At 39.1% G+C, this 19332-nt stretch overlaps 1 protein-coding gene across 9 annotated transcripts in view; it reads right to left on the reverse strand.

The window, feature by feature from the left end:
* The window catches only part of RALGAPA2 (Ral GTPase activating protein catalytic subunit alpha 2), a 324605-nt gene that overhangs the window by 199570 nt on the left and 105703 nt on the right, over positions 1–19332 (reverse strand). For 7 of the 9 annotated variants that reach the window (XM_032351550.1, XM_032351548.1, XM_032351549.1 and 4 more), the window contains 4 exons: positions 15286–15397; positions 9439–9676; positions 7017–7181; positions 3345–3485 (listed from right to left, as the gene is read on the reverse strand). In XM_032351550.1, coding sequence (XP_032207441.1) covers positions 3345–3485; positions 7017–7181; positions 9439–9676; positions 15286–15397 — 656 coding nt within the window. The remainder of the gene's footprint in view (positions 1–3344; positions 3486–7016; positions 7182–9438; positions 9677–15285; positions 15398–19332) is intronic. The other 2 variants (XM_032351556.1, XM_032351553.1) reach the window with 1 other exon arrangement.

Here is a 19332-nt window from a genome sequence, read left to right on the forward strand (position 1 = left end):
CATTCACTTTCTCTCAAGCACTGCTAACCCAATAACCCAAATTTTAAAAGTACTAACCTTCTAGCTTCTTGATAGTGTAAGTTACACAACACTAGTATTAAATCGTTGCTTTCTAAAGCTCCATTCAAAACACCAGGAAAATGACCAAATTAGAATTACTTCATTTTTTTCCCACTGAGAGAAAAACCCACATGATTAAATTAACTGTGCAAAGTCTTTAGAAACTTCTATTTATTCCAGATGTCTGACTATTTTTCAAAGAAATTTCACTCACTCTTTAATCTAAGGCTTCCTTAACGAATCTTATTAAATGAAGTGTGAGACTCATTCTTCAATTACCAAAATTCTGGGTTTCATTTACCCCTCATACAGAGTTGCAAAGGCAAAATTAATAGTGTAATTTCCTTTTAAAGTATGGTACATGATACTGACTTGGCCCTATAAAAAGCACAAGAGATATAAATCAACTCAACATCTTGGGATTTCTTAGGAGGTCCAACTATGAGTTAGTTCATACACAGGTACTACCTGAAAGCCTGGGAAACAGAAGCAGAAGCAGCTAAACAAAGCTTTCACTTAGGTACTACTGAGTCTCTTTTAGAATGAGGTAAGATCATTGATCCTCTAATTACTACTATTACAGTGGCCCCAAAACAAAAATAAAATCTATCATTTACATGGCCTATAAGCACTACAGATTGGTAAATGTCCCAACATAAAACCAGTTAAAACTGTAAAACTGCTGGAAAGAATTGTTCCCACAAAGGAGAAAGAGGAAAATCACTGAAACTGTCAGTTCTACCTCCCAGATGTTTATGTAGCTATTCATATAAATGGCATACAGGTGGTTATTACTTTCCCAACCAAAAGTCTGATGCCACCAAATAAAGAACCCTATAGGGACTAGAATAAATATAATAGTGGCTAAAGGTAAGTAATTCTCTACTATTTATATTATTTAAAGCAATTCTGGCATGTTGTATAGTCCTATAGACTAGAAACAAAACAAGAAATGTTAACAAATGAAAACAAAATTAGTAATCATTTTTATAGTAAAGAACTTGTGGCCAGAAAGTCAACGTTAATAGTATCTGCATACTATGGATAGGTGGATATACATCTATCTACCCACATCTATACTTAGCAACAGTAATCAAGATATGTCAACACACTAGGATTTAAATTGGAACACAAATTTAATACTCTAGAGTGCCAACATTCTCTAGTGAGAATGTACAATCTAAGACAGGACTGATACACACTGTTCTTGGCCTAGTCTCTTGATAGGACAATTCCAAAGGAAAATGCATCACCTTAATAGTAAAGAACAAATGGCATCAGACTAAGGAGAAGCTTGCTACGATAGCTGTCAGATGAAACACAGGGAAAAGCAGATTGTTCTCAATGTCACTATGTTGCTAAGGCCCTTTATCCTTTGTGCTATAAAACCAGAAATAAGGACGACAAAGGCAGGAAAATACTGACTCAGCATGTCCTGCTTCATTTCACTCCAAATCAGGGTCTCCCAACCTCAGCACTATTGATACTTTGGGTCAGATAATTCTTCATGAGGGGGCCATCCTGACGAGCCAGTGTGGCTGGTTAGCAGCATCCCGCTAGATGTCAGTGGCACTGCCCCAGCGGTGACAACAAGACTCTAGACACTGTCAAATGTTCCCTGGGGGGCAAAGTCATCCCCAGTTGAGAATCACTGTTTTAAACCACATTTAATTTTTCTTAAAAAAAAAAATTATTTATTTGACAGACAGAGATCACAGTAGGCAGAGAGGCAGGCAGAGAGAGAGGAAGGGAAGCAGGCTCCCTGCTGAGCAGAGAGCCTGATGTGGGACTCGATCCCAGGACCCTGAGATCGTGACCCGAGCCGAAGGCAGAAGCTTTAACCCACTGAGCCACCCAGGCGCCCCTACATTTAATTTCTGCTGGAACTATGTACCTATATATGGGAATCAAGAATCTGAGTAAACTAAAATGTAGCAGTGAATGAGAAAAAAGTTTCTAAAATTATTACAAACAGAATTGGTTTCTTGTGAGAAAATATTCTGGACACACTAGTAGAAACTTTTATGAAAGGAACTATATGGGGGAAAATATGGAATGTGAAACAAAAACTTTCCACCATGAAAAGAACTCCTTTTGGGTACGTATCAGCTGAATATCAGACAAATAGAAAACAAACTGCTTAAAATGCTTTATTAATCATTTCTAGGCAGTAGTACTTTTTTGAAAACCAAATTATCAACTAGTTAATGCTCATGAGTAATTTAACTGACCGGTGACCATATATATTACCATTCTTACTGTGTTTCACCTTTGGTACTTACTACAGAAAAGTATTTTCTAAGAAATGTACTCTTCAGTCTCAATAAAATGGACTTCTTCCCTCATATTCTGCTAATTAAATAATATGGTATCTTACACACTTATCAGGGAAATGAAGATTTGATTCTGCTTTGCTTCACTTCCGTATGGCATGATTAAGTGCTACAAAAAGTCACAAGCAGGCTATCTCTGATACTAAATAAATACTATTTATAATACCAGCTTTCTGAAAAATAAAAAGAACACGAAAACATGTCCCTCTTTAACATGAAGATTCAGTTCATTACAGAATCATTGCAAAGTAACTCGACATGGGCTTAATTATTCACTGTAGAGCAAAGAAGATCCATTGTTGAGGGGTCTGTGGCAAAAATCACCACTTTTGGTGCCATAATGTCTTAATAATCCAGAAGAACACTGTGTGCAAACTACATGTGGCTAAACTCAATTTTAATTGGCCGGAGCCCAAGAACAACATCTCCTTGTTTTGAAAATTGCACTTTTTAGCATCTTTTTTTAAACTCAGATCTTAATAATCAGTGTGAATCTCCGTAAACATTATTACTTTGTACATGTTTATGGTTTATTAATTCCAAGGAGTTCTTGCCTACATGAATTTTTCCACTTATCCATTTCGGAGAGGCACTGAAAGCATTCAGACACTAACACACTCAAAACTTTTGTTCTGCAGGCATTGTACAGAAGGCACACTGAGGCAGTCATCACTGTGAAAAACTATGGGCCACAAAATCCTGTATCCTTCTTAACTGGGAAAGCAAAGAACAGTGGTGTTAAAGAAATTTTTCTTGACTGTTTAATTGCTACTAAACATCTAACTACATAAAAACAATTATTAATATTCATTAAAAGTAAGTGCAAAGTGCAATGGCCAGGAACACATGCATGGTGGGGGACTGGAGGGGTTTAACCAAGGAGGCAAGGCCCAGTGGCAAGCAGGAGAAGCCCAGGGACACTGACGGACACAAGAGACAGCATTACAGTACCTGACAGCCTGTGAGAGCAAGAGGAGTAAGAGAGACCAGGTAAGAGAGCGCTCACGGTGTGAAGGAGGAGCGGGACGCTTTTAGTGGCAGGCAAAGCCTCAGAAAGGTGGACACAGTTGCTGATAGACTGGCTTCGCTTAGCTTCCAGGAGAGATAAAGTAACAATTATGTCAAAAGCACATCAGGATCTTTCACTTTTTTTTTACTTCTATTTTTCTGGTCTTTCTTTCAATATTTAAAGGAAGTCATTTTATACATACAGGAAGGCAGTACAAAGCAGAGTATTTAATCGTAGTCTCTAAATACAGCCAACTTTCAGTCATTCTCATGACATGGGAAAATGGGCAATTCACAAATAATCTTATTTTAGAATGCTTTACATGTTTACCTTTTCTTTTTTCCTCCTGTGTATCAGACTCACATTTGGGTTTTTTATTTGGGAAGACATTATAATCAGTTTTCCCTTCCTAAAGGACACACATATGAGAAGACCATGGGCAGGGAGGGGAAAATCTAGCCTAAGACTAAAATTGCTCTAAAATATAAGTAATTCAAAAATTAGTTTACTGAGAGCTGACTGTATTCAAAAGCAAATCATTTAGAAAATTAAATGTCCTAAAACCTCAGAAACACATAAAAGTCAAGTTGAACATCAAAAGATTTGGAATTTCCATGAAACTCATCCTTTCATAACACACTTCGTGCTTATTAAATCCATAATTTCTTAGTATGAACTTTATAATGCTCTTAAGTTTTCAAAAGACTGCTAGTGAAATGACCATTTGAGAAAACAGAGGAAGAAAACAAAGGAAGAGAATACACCTCATATATATGAAACTACCATCAGTAAGATCACTTTTATTCTTAAAACTAAATATAAAGGTTTACTTGCTGTTTTATTATTTTTACATGATTTTATTTCACATTAATGAAACAGAAATACAAATAAGAATGATACATTTGTAAAGAGAGAAATAAACTTTTTACTTCCTTGCGTCTTCACGGGCCCCATTCTCTGGCAAATTCCCAGTTCTTTCTCCCACATCTAAATTGATTAATAGTATACTTCATGAATGGGTAAGATAATACTTAAGGGACAATGACTTCCATGCAAATGTCAAACCGACTTACTTCAAATTTCCTAAAAGATGTGTTCATCTCTCAATGTCAGAGGTGTTTAGAAGAGCTTTCCTTTTATAAGTGAAATGACTACATTTTCTCAAAACTGGTCACTAGATATTTTAGAAATAATAAAACTTAGGATAACTTTTTTGTGTGGAAACTGACTTGCTTTAATCTTTCATTTTAGACACCTAAAATTTTAGCATAATTCACACTCAGGAACAAAGTTTTCCTTTATAATTTTTTAAGACTCTCCTTGTCAGTTTCCTTTAAGTTGCAAAGTAGTTGATTCTCTGTTAAATTAATTGCCATTTCCCTACTCCGCAATTGATTATTTTATTATTTTCATCTTATCACCATCACTAACATTTTCCCAATCTACATTTAGTCTGTGAGCCAGATTATACTATAATGGTCTTAAATTATTCTTGTATTGGGATTAGGAAAAAAAAGTCACTTTCAAACGGGCCTTTCATAATAAGCACTTTAATGCTAAATAAATGTGGTGAAAACTAACTTCCTCAGCTGCTGTTCTGTCATTAACAGGAGACTCCACACAAGTCAAAATCTACCGTGAAAGTATTCTGGGCCTTTTTTAAAAGATAGAAAGGTGAATGATTACACAATATATAAATAAAAAAACTGAGTAAAACCAGTTTATTTATATAGTAACTATTAGTCTATATAAATTAATTTTATAAAACAGCATGATATAATAAAATCTTCAGAGACTATTGTTTTCACAGGCAACTAAAAAGATAAATGTGTAAAACAGAATAGGAAATGCATGGGGCACTGGTGGAGCATGCAACTCTTGATTTCAGGGTTGTGGTTTAAGCCCCCACCTTGGGTGTGGAGATTACTAAGAAATAAAATCTTAAAAAAAAAAAAAAAAAAGATACACATATGTGTGTACAAAATACATAAAGGTAATAGGCCCGTCCAACTCAATAGCTCTTATCTCATTATCTTTTAAGGATTATGGTTCCAAATGTTTTTAATTTAAATTCAATTTAATTTAAATTTAATTAATTTAATTAATCCTAAAAAGGCCAGGTTTATGACTTTAAAGTGACATAGTCTAAAATGTCTTTAACATGATTTTGTAAAAGTATTTATTGCTGCAATACCATGGCTTTTTGAGAACACTGATGAACAGAAGATTGCTGGCATAAATGCACCAAAGATTACTAAGAATGCTACCGGTGCCATTATTTTATTGTTGGTCTGAAACCTGTTGAAAAACTAAAATACAATTTCATCTATAGCTGTGTTTTGGCCACGTAGGGGAACAAGGAGCATGCAACATACAATAGTTTGTTGCTCATTAAAATGTGAATGTAGAGTTTACACAGTGTTTTGAATGACCACTTTTATTATCATTACAGTTCTAGGGCCCTGAGGGGTATCAGGGAGTCTGGGCAGCTGTGGCATGATGCCACTTTGTCACAAAGTTCTGCTCTGATTAAAATGGAAAAAAGGAGTTTTTAGGAGTTGGGACAAGAATGGAAATCACTGAGTAAGCCTTCCTCAAAGTTGCCTGTTATTAGGAAATGAGTCTCTCCTCAGGGGAGAGGATGAAGAAAAGCAAAAGTAGAACAGGAGGTGAATGTAGATAAAGTGATAATTATCAACAAATTTTTTATGGCAAAGAGCATTAGACAGTTAGGGTTAAGCTATAATATATTAGGTATACTAGATTTTCATAAAGACTCCAACAGGATTCCAAGCCATCTGTACTATACTAAGCACTGTAAAAATCACTGAGTAGAAATGATTCTGATTTATGACCAGAGAATATCATGCCTTTCTTCAGTCAACATGCTAAATATCAATTATAGCAGCATGTTATTACTGACATGAAAAAACACAGGAAACTCAGATAAATTTGTTTTAAATGTAGTTATAGCCTCAAAATTATTGGGGGTAAGGGAGAAGAGCCTTTATTTGTTCTTATCAAATACGGAATATAAGCTTACTTTTTAAAGATTTCTCTTTCGGTCTTTAAAGAAAAGTGTAGCAAACCAATCAAAAAGACTTTGGGTTCTTGGTCCAGTTCTTGTTAGTTCTAACAGGCTAGAAGGACAACAGCTCCAGGCATGTAAAGCTCTATTTCCCAAAAGAAGCAAAACACTTAACTCTCCCCCTCCAGTCCTGCAAACGAAGTACATTATTCCCTTTTCTTTGCTGGAACAGTGCCACACTAAGATTAATGGTGCTCAACAACAACAGTGGTGCAACTGTGTGATGACAGAGAATGTATTTTCTTCAGGGTTTAAACAAAATATCTATTTTCTCTTTTGCACAGATATCTCACTCAATACTAACATCTCAAGTTTCTTTTTCACAATGAAAGATTCAGAAATAAGTATCAAAAAATGGATTTGAAGAGTAACTGGAACAGACAACTAAAAGATATGGAAATATCCCATTCAATAAAAGGCCATGTATTTAAGTTCTGAGTGGAATTTTAAAACTTTTAAAACATTTTATTCCTATAGATCCACTTCAGATAGCAACTAGACCTTAGAGAAATAGTTAAATGTTTACCGGTTGCTTTCTGACGAACGATATTTCTTGCTTTCTCAACTCCTGGTGCCCCAGATGTGGTGGCACTCCTGGATCGCATTGGCTCGGTCACATCTGGGTGGCTCCGCCAGCTGAGAGAAAAGGATCTCCCCACAGTAGTTCCTTTCTGAGAATCTAGAACACAGCCTGATAAAGTATAAGACAAAAAAAAATAATTTAAAGGCTGAATTCATTATCATTCATTCCACAGCCTGTGTTGCTCAGCAAATTTCATAAATACAACTGTATATAATCAGCAGCTTCTCTTGTTGCAAAATTAGATACTACTTCTCTGCTTTCCTCTCACAGAGTTCTGGTCAAATATTTCAAACGAGTGATCAAGGGTCCAAAAGAAATACAGGAGAAAAAGAGAATAAGACAGAGATTTCTGTACAGGTAATGTGCTGGTGGCTACCCGCTGTGGGTTGTTTTCACACCCAGGCTCCTGAGAGTGTATTTTGTTTCCACAATTCCTGTGCTTAGAAGGCAAGTATTTCCATAATGAATATTTAAATTGGTTTTTATAATAAAGCAATATAATAGATAAATGAGAAATATTTGCCATGGTCATTAATTAAATAATTAAATTCATTCTGTATCATTCCATAAATAATGTTTTTCAGATTGTTTACCTTCCTATAAATAAATAAAGCCACTCACAGACTGCAGCAAAAATATTATAAGAATCAGTCAAATTAATTACATATCTGTATGGCTAAATTATCAGCATACTGGCTCGCACCTGCCCACATCCACATCCTCTGTGGTCCTCTTCCACAGGGACCCTGGGCTTCATCACCAGACTTACTTTGGTTGCAAAACTGAACAAGCAGAGATCTGAAATACACTTGAAAATTTGGGCTTGTCCTGTTGCTGCTCCTACAACCCTAAGTCCTCACCAAAAAAAAAAAAAAGCCTGAGCTGGCCTGCTGGGTGGTGAAAGGTATAAGGCCAAGTCCCCACACCACTGCCCCAGCTGACAGCTGGCCAACCCTAGAGCTGCCTAGCTGATTATTTGACAGCCTAGCTGACTGCAAACACAGGAATGAATCCAGCAGGACTGCCCAACTGTGTCCAGCCCAAATTGCCAACTCATAAAATCATGATCTAAACAACTGGCTGTTCCTTTAAGCCACTATGCTTTGGGGTGATCTGTTACACAGGAAAAGCTGATACAGTCTATAATAAGGGTATTGTTGAGGATGAAGTCTACCGACAACAAGCATTGCACACTTTATGAGTCTTTGGAGGAGAAACTCCTCCCAGGTCTTAGGACCAGGAAAAGCTATGGATATTTCCCTTTTGTAATCTATGATCCTCTACTGTAACCCTGTGAAGATAAAAATCTAAGCTTGCCCCCCTGCCCAGCAAGCATAGGAGGTTTCCTGGCATGCATTCTGGCATTTTAACCACTCCTGCAACTCCACCACCTTTCATTTTTCCCCAGTGTCCTTACGCATTTTATCTATTGTATTATAGATACTTCTATGATATGCCTCAAAATCTTAACATAATAAATTGGAGTAAAACTGCATTAATCCAAGGACTATATCATAGCCTTAAATCAGTAATGAAGACAAATCATTGTCCCCAATAGAAACCACCACTGATGTTTTCCACCTTGATCAGACTCTAGGTGTCAGAACAATTTTAAGCCAGAAACACAAAAAAGGCCAAAATGACACCCATCTGAAACATTCAGAATTTTTCTAACTATCCTAAGCAGGCAATGGAATGCGTCTTTCTAGTGTGGTGCCTGGAGCTGGACTTGCCTAGCTTTGATTAATGGCTTTCCCACTTCTGAGCTATGTAACTTGAATGAGTCCATCACCATGGACTCTGTGTACTCCAGTTTTTCTATCTATGATACTGGGATTGTAATTCAGAAGTTACCATGAGGGTGAAGAGAGAGAATACATACAAGCATGAGCCATTATTATTATTGTTGCTACTACAGCTACTCTCCTTCATCTTTCTTCTTCATTCAAAGCTCCTTCATAAATTCATCATCCTCGTTAAGAAGACAGAGTGCTACAAAACACAATCCAATACCACCATTAAAAAGACACTACTTGGGGCACCTGGGTGGCTCAGTGGGTTAGGCCTCTGCCTTCAGCTCAGGTCATGATCTTGGGGTCCTGGGATCGAGCCCTGCATCGCGCTCTCTGCTCCATGGGGAGCCTGCTTTCCCTTCTCTCTCTGCCTGCCTCTGTCTGCCTCTCTGCCTACTTGTGATCTCTGTCTCTGTCAAATAAACAAATAAAAATCCAAAAAAAAAGAAAAAAAGACACCACTTGTATGGCTGGTTCTGTTTCTTATGAAATTTCATGAAATGCCTATATGTATAGATATACACTCCTCCTCGGTCTCAGACATCAGTGGTACTCTGTGAGAGTGAAAGTACCTTTGCCTCGCTGCTTCTTTTCCTTTTGTTCACTTAGTTTGTCCAGAGGTAGGTTTGTCATCTCAACTCCGTAAACAGTTCTTGCAAGCACTGCTGTCAAGGAATCCATGATGTTGGCCCACTCATTTATCAGTTCTTCCCATTCCGTGAGGGAGGACAGCACACCAAGAAAGTCATCCCAGAGCTCTCGAGAAATGTACACACAGAGGTTTGCTCGGATCCATGCCACCATGAGCGTCTAGAACCAAGCAACAGGAGAACTGGATCACCCTCACTTGGAAGAAGAACGACTTTTAACAAAACATTTTAAGTTACTATGAATAAAATGAACTTTAAAATAAAAAAGCACTTCATCTTGTTTTTCTTTTAGTTTCTCAAAATTCATTTGATCAACTGTAACCAGGATCTGAGCTACAGAAAAATCAGTTCTCATCATGAACAAAGGTACCGATTCAAAATCCCTCTAGTGCCTGCGGCTAGTCCTCTGCTGTAACTGGGAAGAAGACAAAGCTCTCAGAACAACTATTCTACTTCTTGAGACAGTTCTCTCTCTTGCACTCTCTACTGTGGCTGTTTCTAGCCTCCTCTTAAATACGTAAACCTCCAGCCCCACCAACTCCTCCCTGCTTCTTAGCAGATGAGCTCACTGCAGACCTCAGAGAAAACAGAATCCATTAAGCAAGAATGCCCTCAACCTTTACCCACAAGGCACAGGTGTTTGCCCAGCTTCTCCTTATTTGCAGGCTGAAAGTGAAGAGGAGTTCCTACTCTTCTATGCTTGTTTCCATCTCTGCTCTGAACCTCCTCCTGGGTCTTTGTGTTTCCATTAACCCTGCCTTTCCTTTTTCAGTCTATCCTACTTTGCCAGCAACTCCCCATCAGTATTTAAACATGCTCCAAGTCTACTTCATCTTAAAAACAAAAAACAAACAAAAAAGTTCCCTTCAGCCAGATTCTCCCCTCAACCTAGAACTTTTAAAGCCAAAAAAAAAAAATTTTTTTTTAAGCCAAATTTCTTGAAAGAATATTCCACACTCCCTGCATGTGCACCTCCTCATTCCCCAGTCAACCAACTGCTCTGGCTTTCTTCCTTCCTGCACACCCCACCTCTGCCTGAGGGGTTCTGATCTCCATTCTCATGGCTCCAATTACTATATGTATATACTGGTGACTTCTGAATCTCCATGTTCAGCCCAGACCTCTCTGGTTTCCTGACCTTGTCTACCTACATACTAGAGAACTCCAGCTGCATGTTCTTCAGGTACCTGTTAATATAGCATAAGAGTAAAAAAAATTCAATGCTTCTGCTGAGATTCTTCCAGTTCCCTGACCTGGTCTCTCCTGCTCCTGGCGTTTGCATGTAGTCTTCCTTCCTCTATTCCCTTCTTTTTTGCTTTAACTTTAACTCTTTAACTCTCATTCTTCAGGGCACAATGTAGATATTACTTCCTCCAAGGTGTCCCTGACTGCTACCCGACCCAGCCACCAGTAAGTAGCCTCCATTCCCACACTCTCTGCATTTCCCTATCAGAGCTCTTTCCTTAAGAGTCCATTTACTTCTCTGTCCCTCCTCTAGCCTTATGGTTCAAAGCAGTATAAATAGTCACATGAACAACCCTACCAGACAACTACGCATATGTTCTGGATATTTCCTTACCTTGAAATGGCTTAGTTCCTTACCTCCACCAAAATGTTCCACATCCTTTAAAATCCAAATCAAAATATATCTGCCTTGAAAAAAGTGCCAAGTCCTTCACAGGTGAGTCCCAAAGGCTTTCCTAATCTTACTAGAGGGAATAGTCATATTCAAAGTCTGTGTTAACTTCCCTGATCTGTTATCAGAGCTAAATGTGCTCCTTAAGGTGCCAACCTGCAAATACTTCTGCCCACCCCAGATACAAAATAGACTCCCACAATCAATGGGAGTTGTCCTATGCATGTGATGGGGCAAACTGGTGTTTTAATTACAAGAGAAATTTTTCTTTAACATACACACAGGAAAACTTTGAGAAAAAATAGTCAGTAATCAGGCAGGTCTGTTCCAAACACTTGAAAAATCATATTTAAAGTGACCCTTATGCAATGTACCTGTTCTCTACGTTTCAACTCACATTTTCCACATGTTTTAAAAGGGTAAAAATGTGAAAGCTGAGCTAAAGTCATTAAATATAGTGAAAACAAGGTTTTAAATATTCATACTGAAAATCCAATTCTAAGGTAGATGAATGCAAAAGAACAATGCAAAAGAAAAAGCTAAAATAATTTTATCATTCATTTTTACTAAGACCTTATCACATATATTTTAATGACTAAAATGCCATCTTCTATTTATTCCATTTTACACTCCTGTTTTCAAAATGAGTTTGAGGGCATTACCATAAAATGCACATATGCAATAAAATTAATAAAGAGTAGATCAAAGAGAATCCCAACGGAGTAAGAGGAGAGGCTGGTAATGCTACCAGCGCTCAGCCTCATGTCTCATTACAGTCAGGTTAAAAGCAGAATTTTCGTGTGGTAGAAGATGCCCTGTACTGGGAATCTTTCATTGGCTTCACTTTCTTGACTAATTATAGAACAAGGACAGAACACAGACTTCTTGCAGTTTATTAAATTTATCTTAGCAAATCTCAGAAACATGTGCACAGACCTGGCAAATCATTATCATTATCATAAATCACAGCTACACACACCTGCATCCAGAACAAAACCATGGCACCTCGTGTGCAGGGGAGGGGTGGCAGGGGTGACACATTTGCGCATGAATGCAGGCTGCTCTCTCGGCAAGTTACCCTTGTCTAGGAGGAGGGAAACAGGGAGCCCCACAGTCGGAGTTCTGTCACTAACTTGATTTGTGAGCTATTTTGGAGTCATTTCTGGTCAAAAGCAAAAAGCTGAATAAGAACATCTCCAAAGTTCCTCCAGCACTGAAATTCATGTTTTATCAAATATATCTTGGCAAATAAGCTGTATTAAAAAGCACATTCATTCATAAAACGTTCCCCAACCAACCACTTGCTGCACTCCTCTACTCACCACACTTAGGGAACTCTATAATTCCGTACTGTAACTAGAAGGACCATAGTCCAGGTTTCCTGATAATACTTCCAGAGCTTTAAGCATAAGGTCTTATTTAGCATTGATAACAGATTAAAACATCACTTATGGCAAACACCATTATCTGATAAATATCCAAATAAAACCCAACTATCATTTAAAGAAAATTTGCCAACCCAAGTTATCTACTGAGAGAAGAAACTATAAACACTAGAGGAAAAATTCAAAAAGAGAAATGGACAATGGCAACTCCAAATTTCCTGTCCCCTTTAATAGTTTCCTTATTTAAATTTTTAAAAAATCAAGCATCTGGCAATTGTAGACAGTCTACATGAACAAACAATTTGATGGCAAGTTTAATTTTAGTACGGAATTAAGATGATGCCCACTTGATTGCCTGGCTGAGCTGTCCAGACCTTTCACATTTTTCTCCCCACCTTGGATCCCACGAAAGGGCTCGGGAGGTCAACAGATGATCATAAATCCCAGATGAACCCACTCTGATTCTTATGACAATACTGCAGAGTCAGAAGGAATCCTTTCCTTCTGTCTGTCACTTCTAGTGACAAATTAGGGAAGAGATTCAGGAAGGTGAAGTGATTTGCTCAAGGCCACACAGCCAGGAAGTACCACAGCTGAGATCAGAACCCAGAATCTGTCTACCTCCAAAAAGCTCATCCTCTCTCTACTATTTTATGCTGCTTCTTAATTTAAGCATTCTTCTTGATCCATCTAACCACTGCTAAAATAATAAGGATGACATCAAAAGCATTAATAATCATGAACTTAAAACTAATTTTCAAGATCTGACAAGATTCTCCATTAATAAAGGGGACTTTTTCTCCCAAACCAAAACTAAATCAAACAAACCAACAAATACAACTTCACAATAGATTCTTGTTTAATTCAATGACAAGTTCTTGCTCCAATTCCAATACATCCCATGCATGCAGGGCCAGACAACTGGTGAGGAATGAGGTCCAAGCACCCACTAGCCTGAGCCTGGCTTCAGTCCACTTCACTTGGCGCTCTAGTCCCCTCAGGGCTGGAGACTGAGAAGGTGCTGAGGTGAAACTCTCCAGGACAGTCAGAGCCAAGTGAGCAGAGTATCTGTACTCCAGGTAGGAAGCAAAGCAAGTGGTCAGTACCACCCTAGCAAAAGGTTAGACGCATACAAAATGATGTATAGACCACTTCATGTATCTAATAACTAGGCAAGATAATCAGAGTAAGAGTGACAGGATGCAAGTTAGTACATGTCAATTATTTCTGTAGCCTCTCATATATTTTTCATCGAGCCAAGAGCATTCAGTCATATTAAATTATTAAAAATTAATATGAAGAGTTGGGTTCCCTTGCATTACAATGGGAATATATAACCATTATTTAAAGAACTAGTTTCTCTTTGTGTCATCCTCTATTTCCTACCTGTATTCTACGTATGCTCTCAGTATATATCCTCCAAAATCACTTCAAGTCAACTGAGGGGAGAAATTGACTTCTCCTTCCTACAACTGTCACTTCTAGCTCATGATCCACCATACTATCTTCTACCAGATTACTTAAAGCAGGCCCATTTATTGCACTGTCTCTATCTGTATAAAATGTTACACTTTTCCAGAGTCCTTTCACACTGTTCTCCTTCAGAAATGCTCCATAAATTCTGTGTATCCCATAAATACTAGTGCTTTCTAGAGAAACATTGCAATAGGCTACCACCCTCAGGACCCTTTAAAACTTCTACTTCCTATGCAGTTAGTTCAACATCTAAGTCCTCTTCTTTTCCCCTCAGTCTGATATCAGACTACTCAGGTTCTTGACCCTTCCCATTATGTGAGATGTACGAAACATAACCATCTCTTTGGCTCTCTGCTCCCTGTTAAGGCCAGCCCAGTCCTGCTCACCTTATCCAGGACTTTATGTCTTTACTTCTCTTCTCTCTCCCCCAGGCTGTCCTCCTTGGACCCTTCTCACTGCAAGCAAACAGACTTTAAAACCACCCACCTTAAACTGTGGCTTCCATGCATGCTGTCCACTCAGCTAGCTCATCTTTTCCTCCTCCCTTCCACCTCTGCAAAGCCTTAACTACACTTGCTACCTCTACTGCCCAGCTCTCATCTTCTCCTCCATCCATTTCCAAGTGGGCCTAGAATATTATCAATCAGCAACATCTTGTCAAAGCAAATGTCAACTGGCCATTCTCCTCTTCCCCAGTCCTTGTCTCCAGGTGTCTAGATACATGCTTCTCTAGTTTCCCTCCCAGTTCCCTGGCCACCTTTTCTCACCATCTTCAGATGATTCCTCTCCTCTATCAATCATGGAGATGGACCTCTCCTCTTTAGGACACAAAATCTCTCCATCTGTGGCTTGAAACATATCGCCCAATGACTCTTGGACTAATTACTCTTACATTTTTATTTCTAGCCTGATCACTCCCTGACTTTATCCCCCGCATTCCCATGCTTCCATTTACCTTTTACTTCCTCAAATCTTCCTGGCCCTCCACCAAGGACATCAGCTCTTGTTATCTTCCTAATTTCTACCAAACTCAAGCAAGTCAAAAGAGGAAGTAAATGGCAGACAGGTGGGAAGGCCTAGAAGAAGTCAAGCACTAATTGTAAAGAATAGATTATAACCTTTAAGGCAAAGCTAAAAATGAAAAATTTAAAATGAAATTTCTTGAAATTTAGAGTTTAATTTCACTCTCAAAATTCTCAATGATTAAAACTATTCTGCTATAAAATCTGATTCATTTCTTGCATTTGCAGTGTTTTAATAAAAAAGACTTACCCTAAACAACAACCCTGCCAAGCTCTGGGCAAACAAGTCCTTTATTTGTTTATCCTTTGGCTTCTGCATGACAGCTTCTGTTATCCTGAGTAGTATTTGCAACATCTGTTCCCTGGCCACCCAAAATAAAAGCTCAAGTTATTAATCACATTTTCAAAGCACTTTAACTTATAGGTACAAGAAATTCTCTTTTAAGAATTCAGCAACAATGATAATCATGTATTACTCAAAAGCATTAATAATCTGAGTGCTAATTACAGAATACCATATTTTATCAAAATAAACCACTTATGTCACAAAAGTTCTAAAAATATGTGACCTACAACCACATCAATAGGCAGGATAAAACAGGTATCAACCTAGCCTAATTTTATCCCATTCCAACAGGGAGGCAAGACTGTTTCTCCAACTATACCAGTCCTTAAAACTGCTCAGTGAATAGTTGTGCCCATTTAAATGAACGCAGCAACCTTTAATTTTCCCATCCATTATTTTACTTAACCTGTGAGGTCTCCCCATTTATCTTTGTGGTAGGAAATAAAACGGACATTCTGGTCTTCATTCTGGGGAGGTATGCAGTCGGTATCATACTATGACTGAACTCCAGAGGAACTCACAAATAGGGTGGTTTGGAAAGATCACTTTTGGTCACTTTAAGGCATGGAGTTTTGTGCCTGGAAGGTGCTGGGTTTGCAAGAGGGCACTGAAGACACAAAGTAACACTGCTAATTACATTAATAGTGGTTAAGTTCTTCAGAACAGCCAAAGGGCATTTTTCTTTCTCACAACTAAGTTACATTCTTCATTTCATAGTGTTTGCTTACTTTTCCCTTTCTGGAATTCCATGCAAACCAAGAACACATATCTTTTGTATATAAGGGAGGTCTGTTTGTTTTGAGGGGAATCATACCTTTTAACTTCTCCTTCAAGGCTTTATCCACTAACAGTTCGTTCATCTTTAGAGCTTTCTCATTGGCCTACATGCTTGCTCATGATAAGATAGGGAACTGGACAGAGTCATTCAGTCCAGGTCAGATGATGAAATCTCCAAATCACAGTTCCTTTATACTTTTCTTGTACATATTGAGACAGTATTTTCTATTTAACATGATGTGGAATCTAGTTAAGCTTCTCTCATGGTAGAATGACATCTACAAATAGGGTTTTTTACCCTATTTGTAGCTAACCCCATTTGATTTTCATCCCTGGGTTATCTGTTGGCAACATCTGGAACTTTGTTCTAGTTGTTTGCTTGTGCTGTATACCATCTATGGTTTCTGGAAGCATGGAATAACAAGAGCTCTCAAGTCATGGGAGATGTGGGTGCATGCGTTTGGAGCAGACAGCTTAGAGGACAATGAGGAAAGAAATGGTGCAGACTTAGGGAGAGCATGTCCCTCACCATATGTGGGGTACCCAGGCCCATCGCAGGCCTCAGCATCACCACTGCCTGCTCACATTTATGTGATGCTTAAGACAACAAAAAACAATCCTTTCCACATGAAAGGTTACTTACTCATCTTATGAACATGGCAAGAACAAGAAATATAATAATTTTCAAATAAAACCTCAGTCATGGGAACTGCTATAAAAAAATGCAAACTTGGGGGTGCCTGGGTGACTAAGACAGTTGAGCATCCTACTCTTGGTTTTGGGTCAGCTCATGATGTCAGGGTCATGGGGTTGAGCCCTGCATCAGGTCCCACACTCAACAGGGTATCTGCTTGAGATTCTCTTTCTCTCTCCTCCCTTCTGTCCCTCTCCCCACTCATGCATTCTCTCTCTCAAGTGAATAAATAAATCTCTCAAAAAAAAAAAAGCAAACCTGACCAAAGTAATGACTGACAAAGACACAGGTTTAATTTTTGAACCTATGAGAAAGCTTGGCAAGCCATGATATTCCTACACAGTTTTCTGGAAGAAAATGAGGGTGAAAAAATCATCTCCAGTTTAGAAAAATCCTTCCTAACAGTTGACTCCAGCTTGTTTCTTTGTATTTTGTGAAACACTGACTTTTGGTCCTTCCTCCTCAAAAATGCTCCAAGAGTGTAAAACTCCCATGGGAACATGGGAAATTATGCATGTATGCTGTCCCTGCCTTGAAGAACAGGGTTTCCTGCACTCTTTACTACTGACACTGTCCCCATCTTCTCACACAGGCGGTTAACCATTCACACAACGCTGCTGCTCACCATTTCAGGACTGCTTCTCAGCACTTCCCTGGCTACAGCCCTAGTTTAAGCTGCCATTGGCTATGGCCCCAGACATTGTGTGCCCCTCCCCCCAGCCCCACCCCACACTGTCTCTCCTCCAGAGGAAGTCTGAGAAATCTTTCAGAAACATAAACTAGATTGTGTCACACTCTTGCATACATATAGAGGAGTAGCCAATATCCCTCCTGTGGCCAGCAAGACCCCTTTGGTTGGTCCCTGTCACATCCCCTCCCACCCTCCCTCTCCTGTCTGCTCCACTACAGTGGCCTAGACACACCACACTTCATACTTGCTGTTCCTTCTGTGGGAAGCTCTATGCCCAGACCTCCCCCTGGCCTCCCCATCCCTGTCCTCAGGTGTTGCTTACAAAGGTCTTCCTGGACACCCATAGAAAAACACACCCTCACCCTCCACTTCTTCCTCTTACCCAGCTTCACTGTGCTTCTACCACTGAAACTGCTGTGTTCATTCTGCCTCTGTCTATGAGGATGGAAACCTCACAAGGGCAGGAACTCTGTCCAGTTCACCTTATATCCTCACAGCAGAAGCTTAGTAGTTATGTACTGAATAAAAGAAGGAAAGAAAGGAATCCAGGGACTGTCCTACACTAAGATGCATAGGAAATTCTGCTAGGGAAACAGACCAAATCCCTTCCGATGTGCTACTGACTATTCTTTGGTATTTTCATCTATTTCTATAGGTTTTTTTTAAAAATACTTTTACCTGGAAATTTTTGAATTATTAAAGAACAGAGAAGATTTGCTTAACTTTATTTTAGAATGTTCACCAAAAAAGATTATCAAAATGATCAAAATACTACTGATATAAAGGTAAACTGAATTCACAGTCTTCAAAGAAAAAACTCATCAAATATACTATTGCTGGGGCGCCTTGGTGGCTCAGTGGGCTAAAGCCTCTGCCTTCGGCTCAGGTCATGATCTCAGGGTCCTGGGATTGAGCCCTGCATTGGGCTCTCTGCTCAGCAGGGAGCCTGCCTCCCTTCCTCTCTCTCTGCCTGCCTCTCTGCCTACTTGTGATCTCTGTCAAATAAATAAATAAAATCTTAAAAAAAATTAAATTAAAAAAATACTATTGCTATACTACAGAGGAGTAGATGATTCTGTTGCGAGCATACCAGCATTTTGCATTACTTTCAATGTTACAGACTTAGCATTTAACTTTGTTTAAATCATGTTGTTCATCCCAGTAGTATTTCCAGTATGAGAAAGATGACCCTGGAATTGCCTTAAAATAATCACTCTGATTCCTGTGGTTTCTGAACCAGTGAACTTGCTGCCTGACAGGATTCCTTTAGGCCCACCCTCCCTTCACCGGAGAAAGGAAAAGACTGGACTCCAAAGCCGCAGGGACCCCTGCCAGCTCAGTCCTGCCTTATTTCTATGCTTTCTACCAGGTCTACACAGAGCTTCCCAAAGCCCCCTTAGTACTGATTCAAGGACACCCAGAAAAAGCATCCAAAACATAGGCTTGGTAACAGGACCCCACCAAGGATTTCCATGAGGGAAGTGGCCACCAGAGCTGGTCTGTAGTAGCCCCTTGCTCTGAGCACAGAGGCCAAAGCTCACTGATACCAGCTGATTCAGAGAGGCTGCTCTGGGGCAGCGCTGGGTGGGGCGAACATGCAAAGGACAGACAGGAGAGGTATTTTACAACAACTGAGGGACATGAGGAAGGAGGATTACAAAGTGGCTCTGAGGTCTCTGTTCCTGAGAACATCTGAAAATATCTCCTAAGCTGGAGTGATGCATTCATCATGGACAAGAGCATGGGGAAAAAAAAAGCTACAGCACTGTTTCCTTTCAGGGATATTATA

This window comes from Mustela erminea, chromosome 7, assembly GCF_009829155.1.
Source record: "Mustela erminea isolate mMusErm1 chromosome 7, mMusErm1.Pri, whole genome shotgun sequence".
NCBI lineage: Eukaryota > Metazoa > Chordata > Mammalia > Carnivora > Mustelidae > Mustela > Mustela erminea.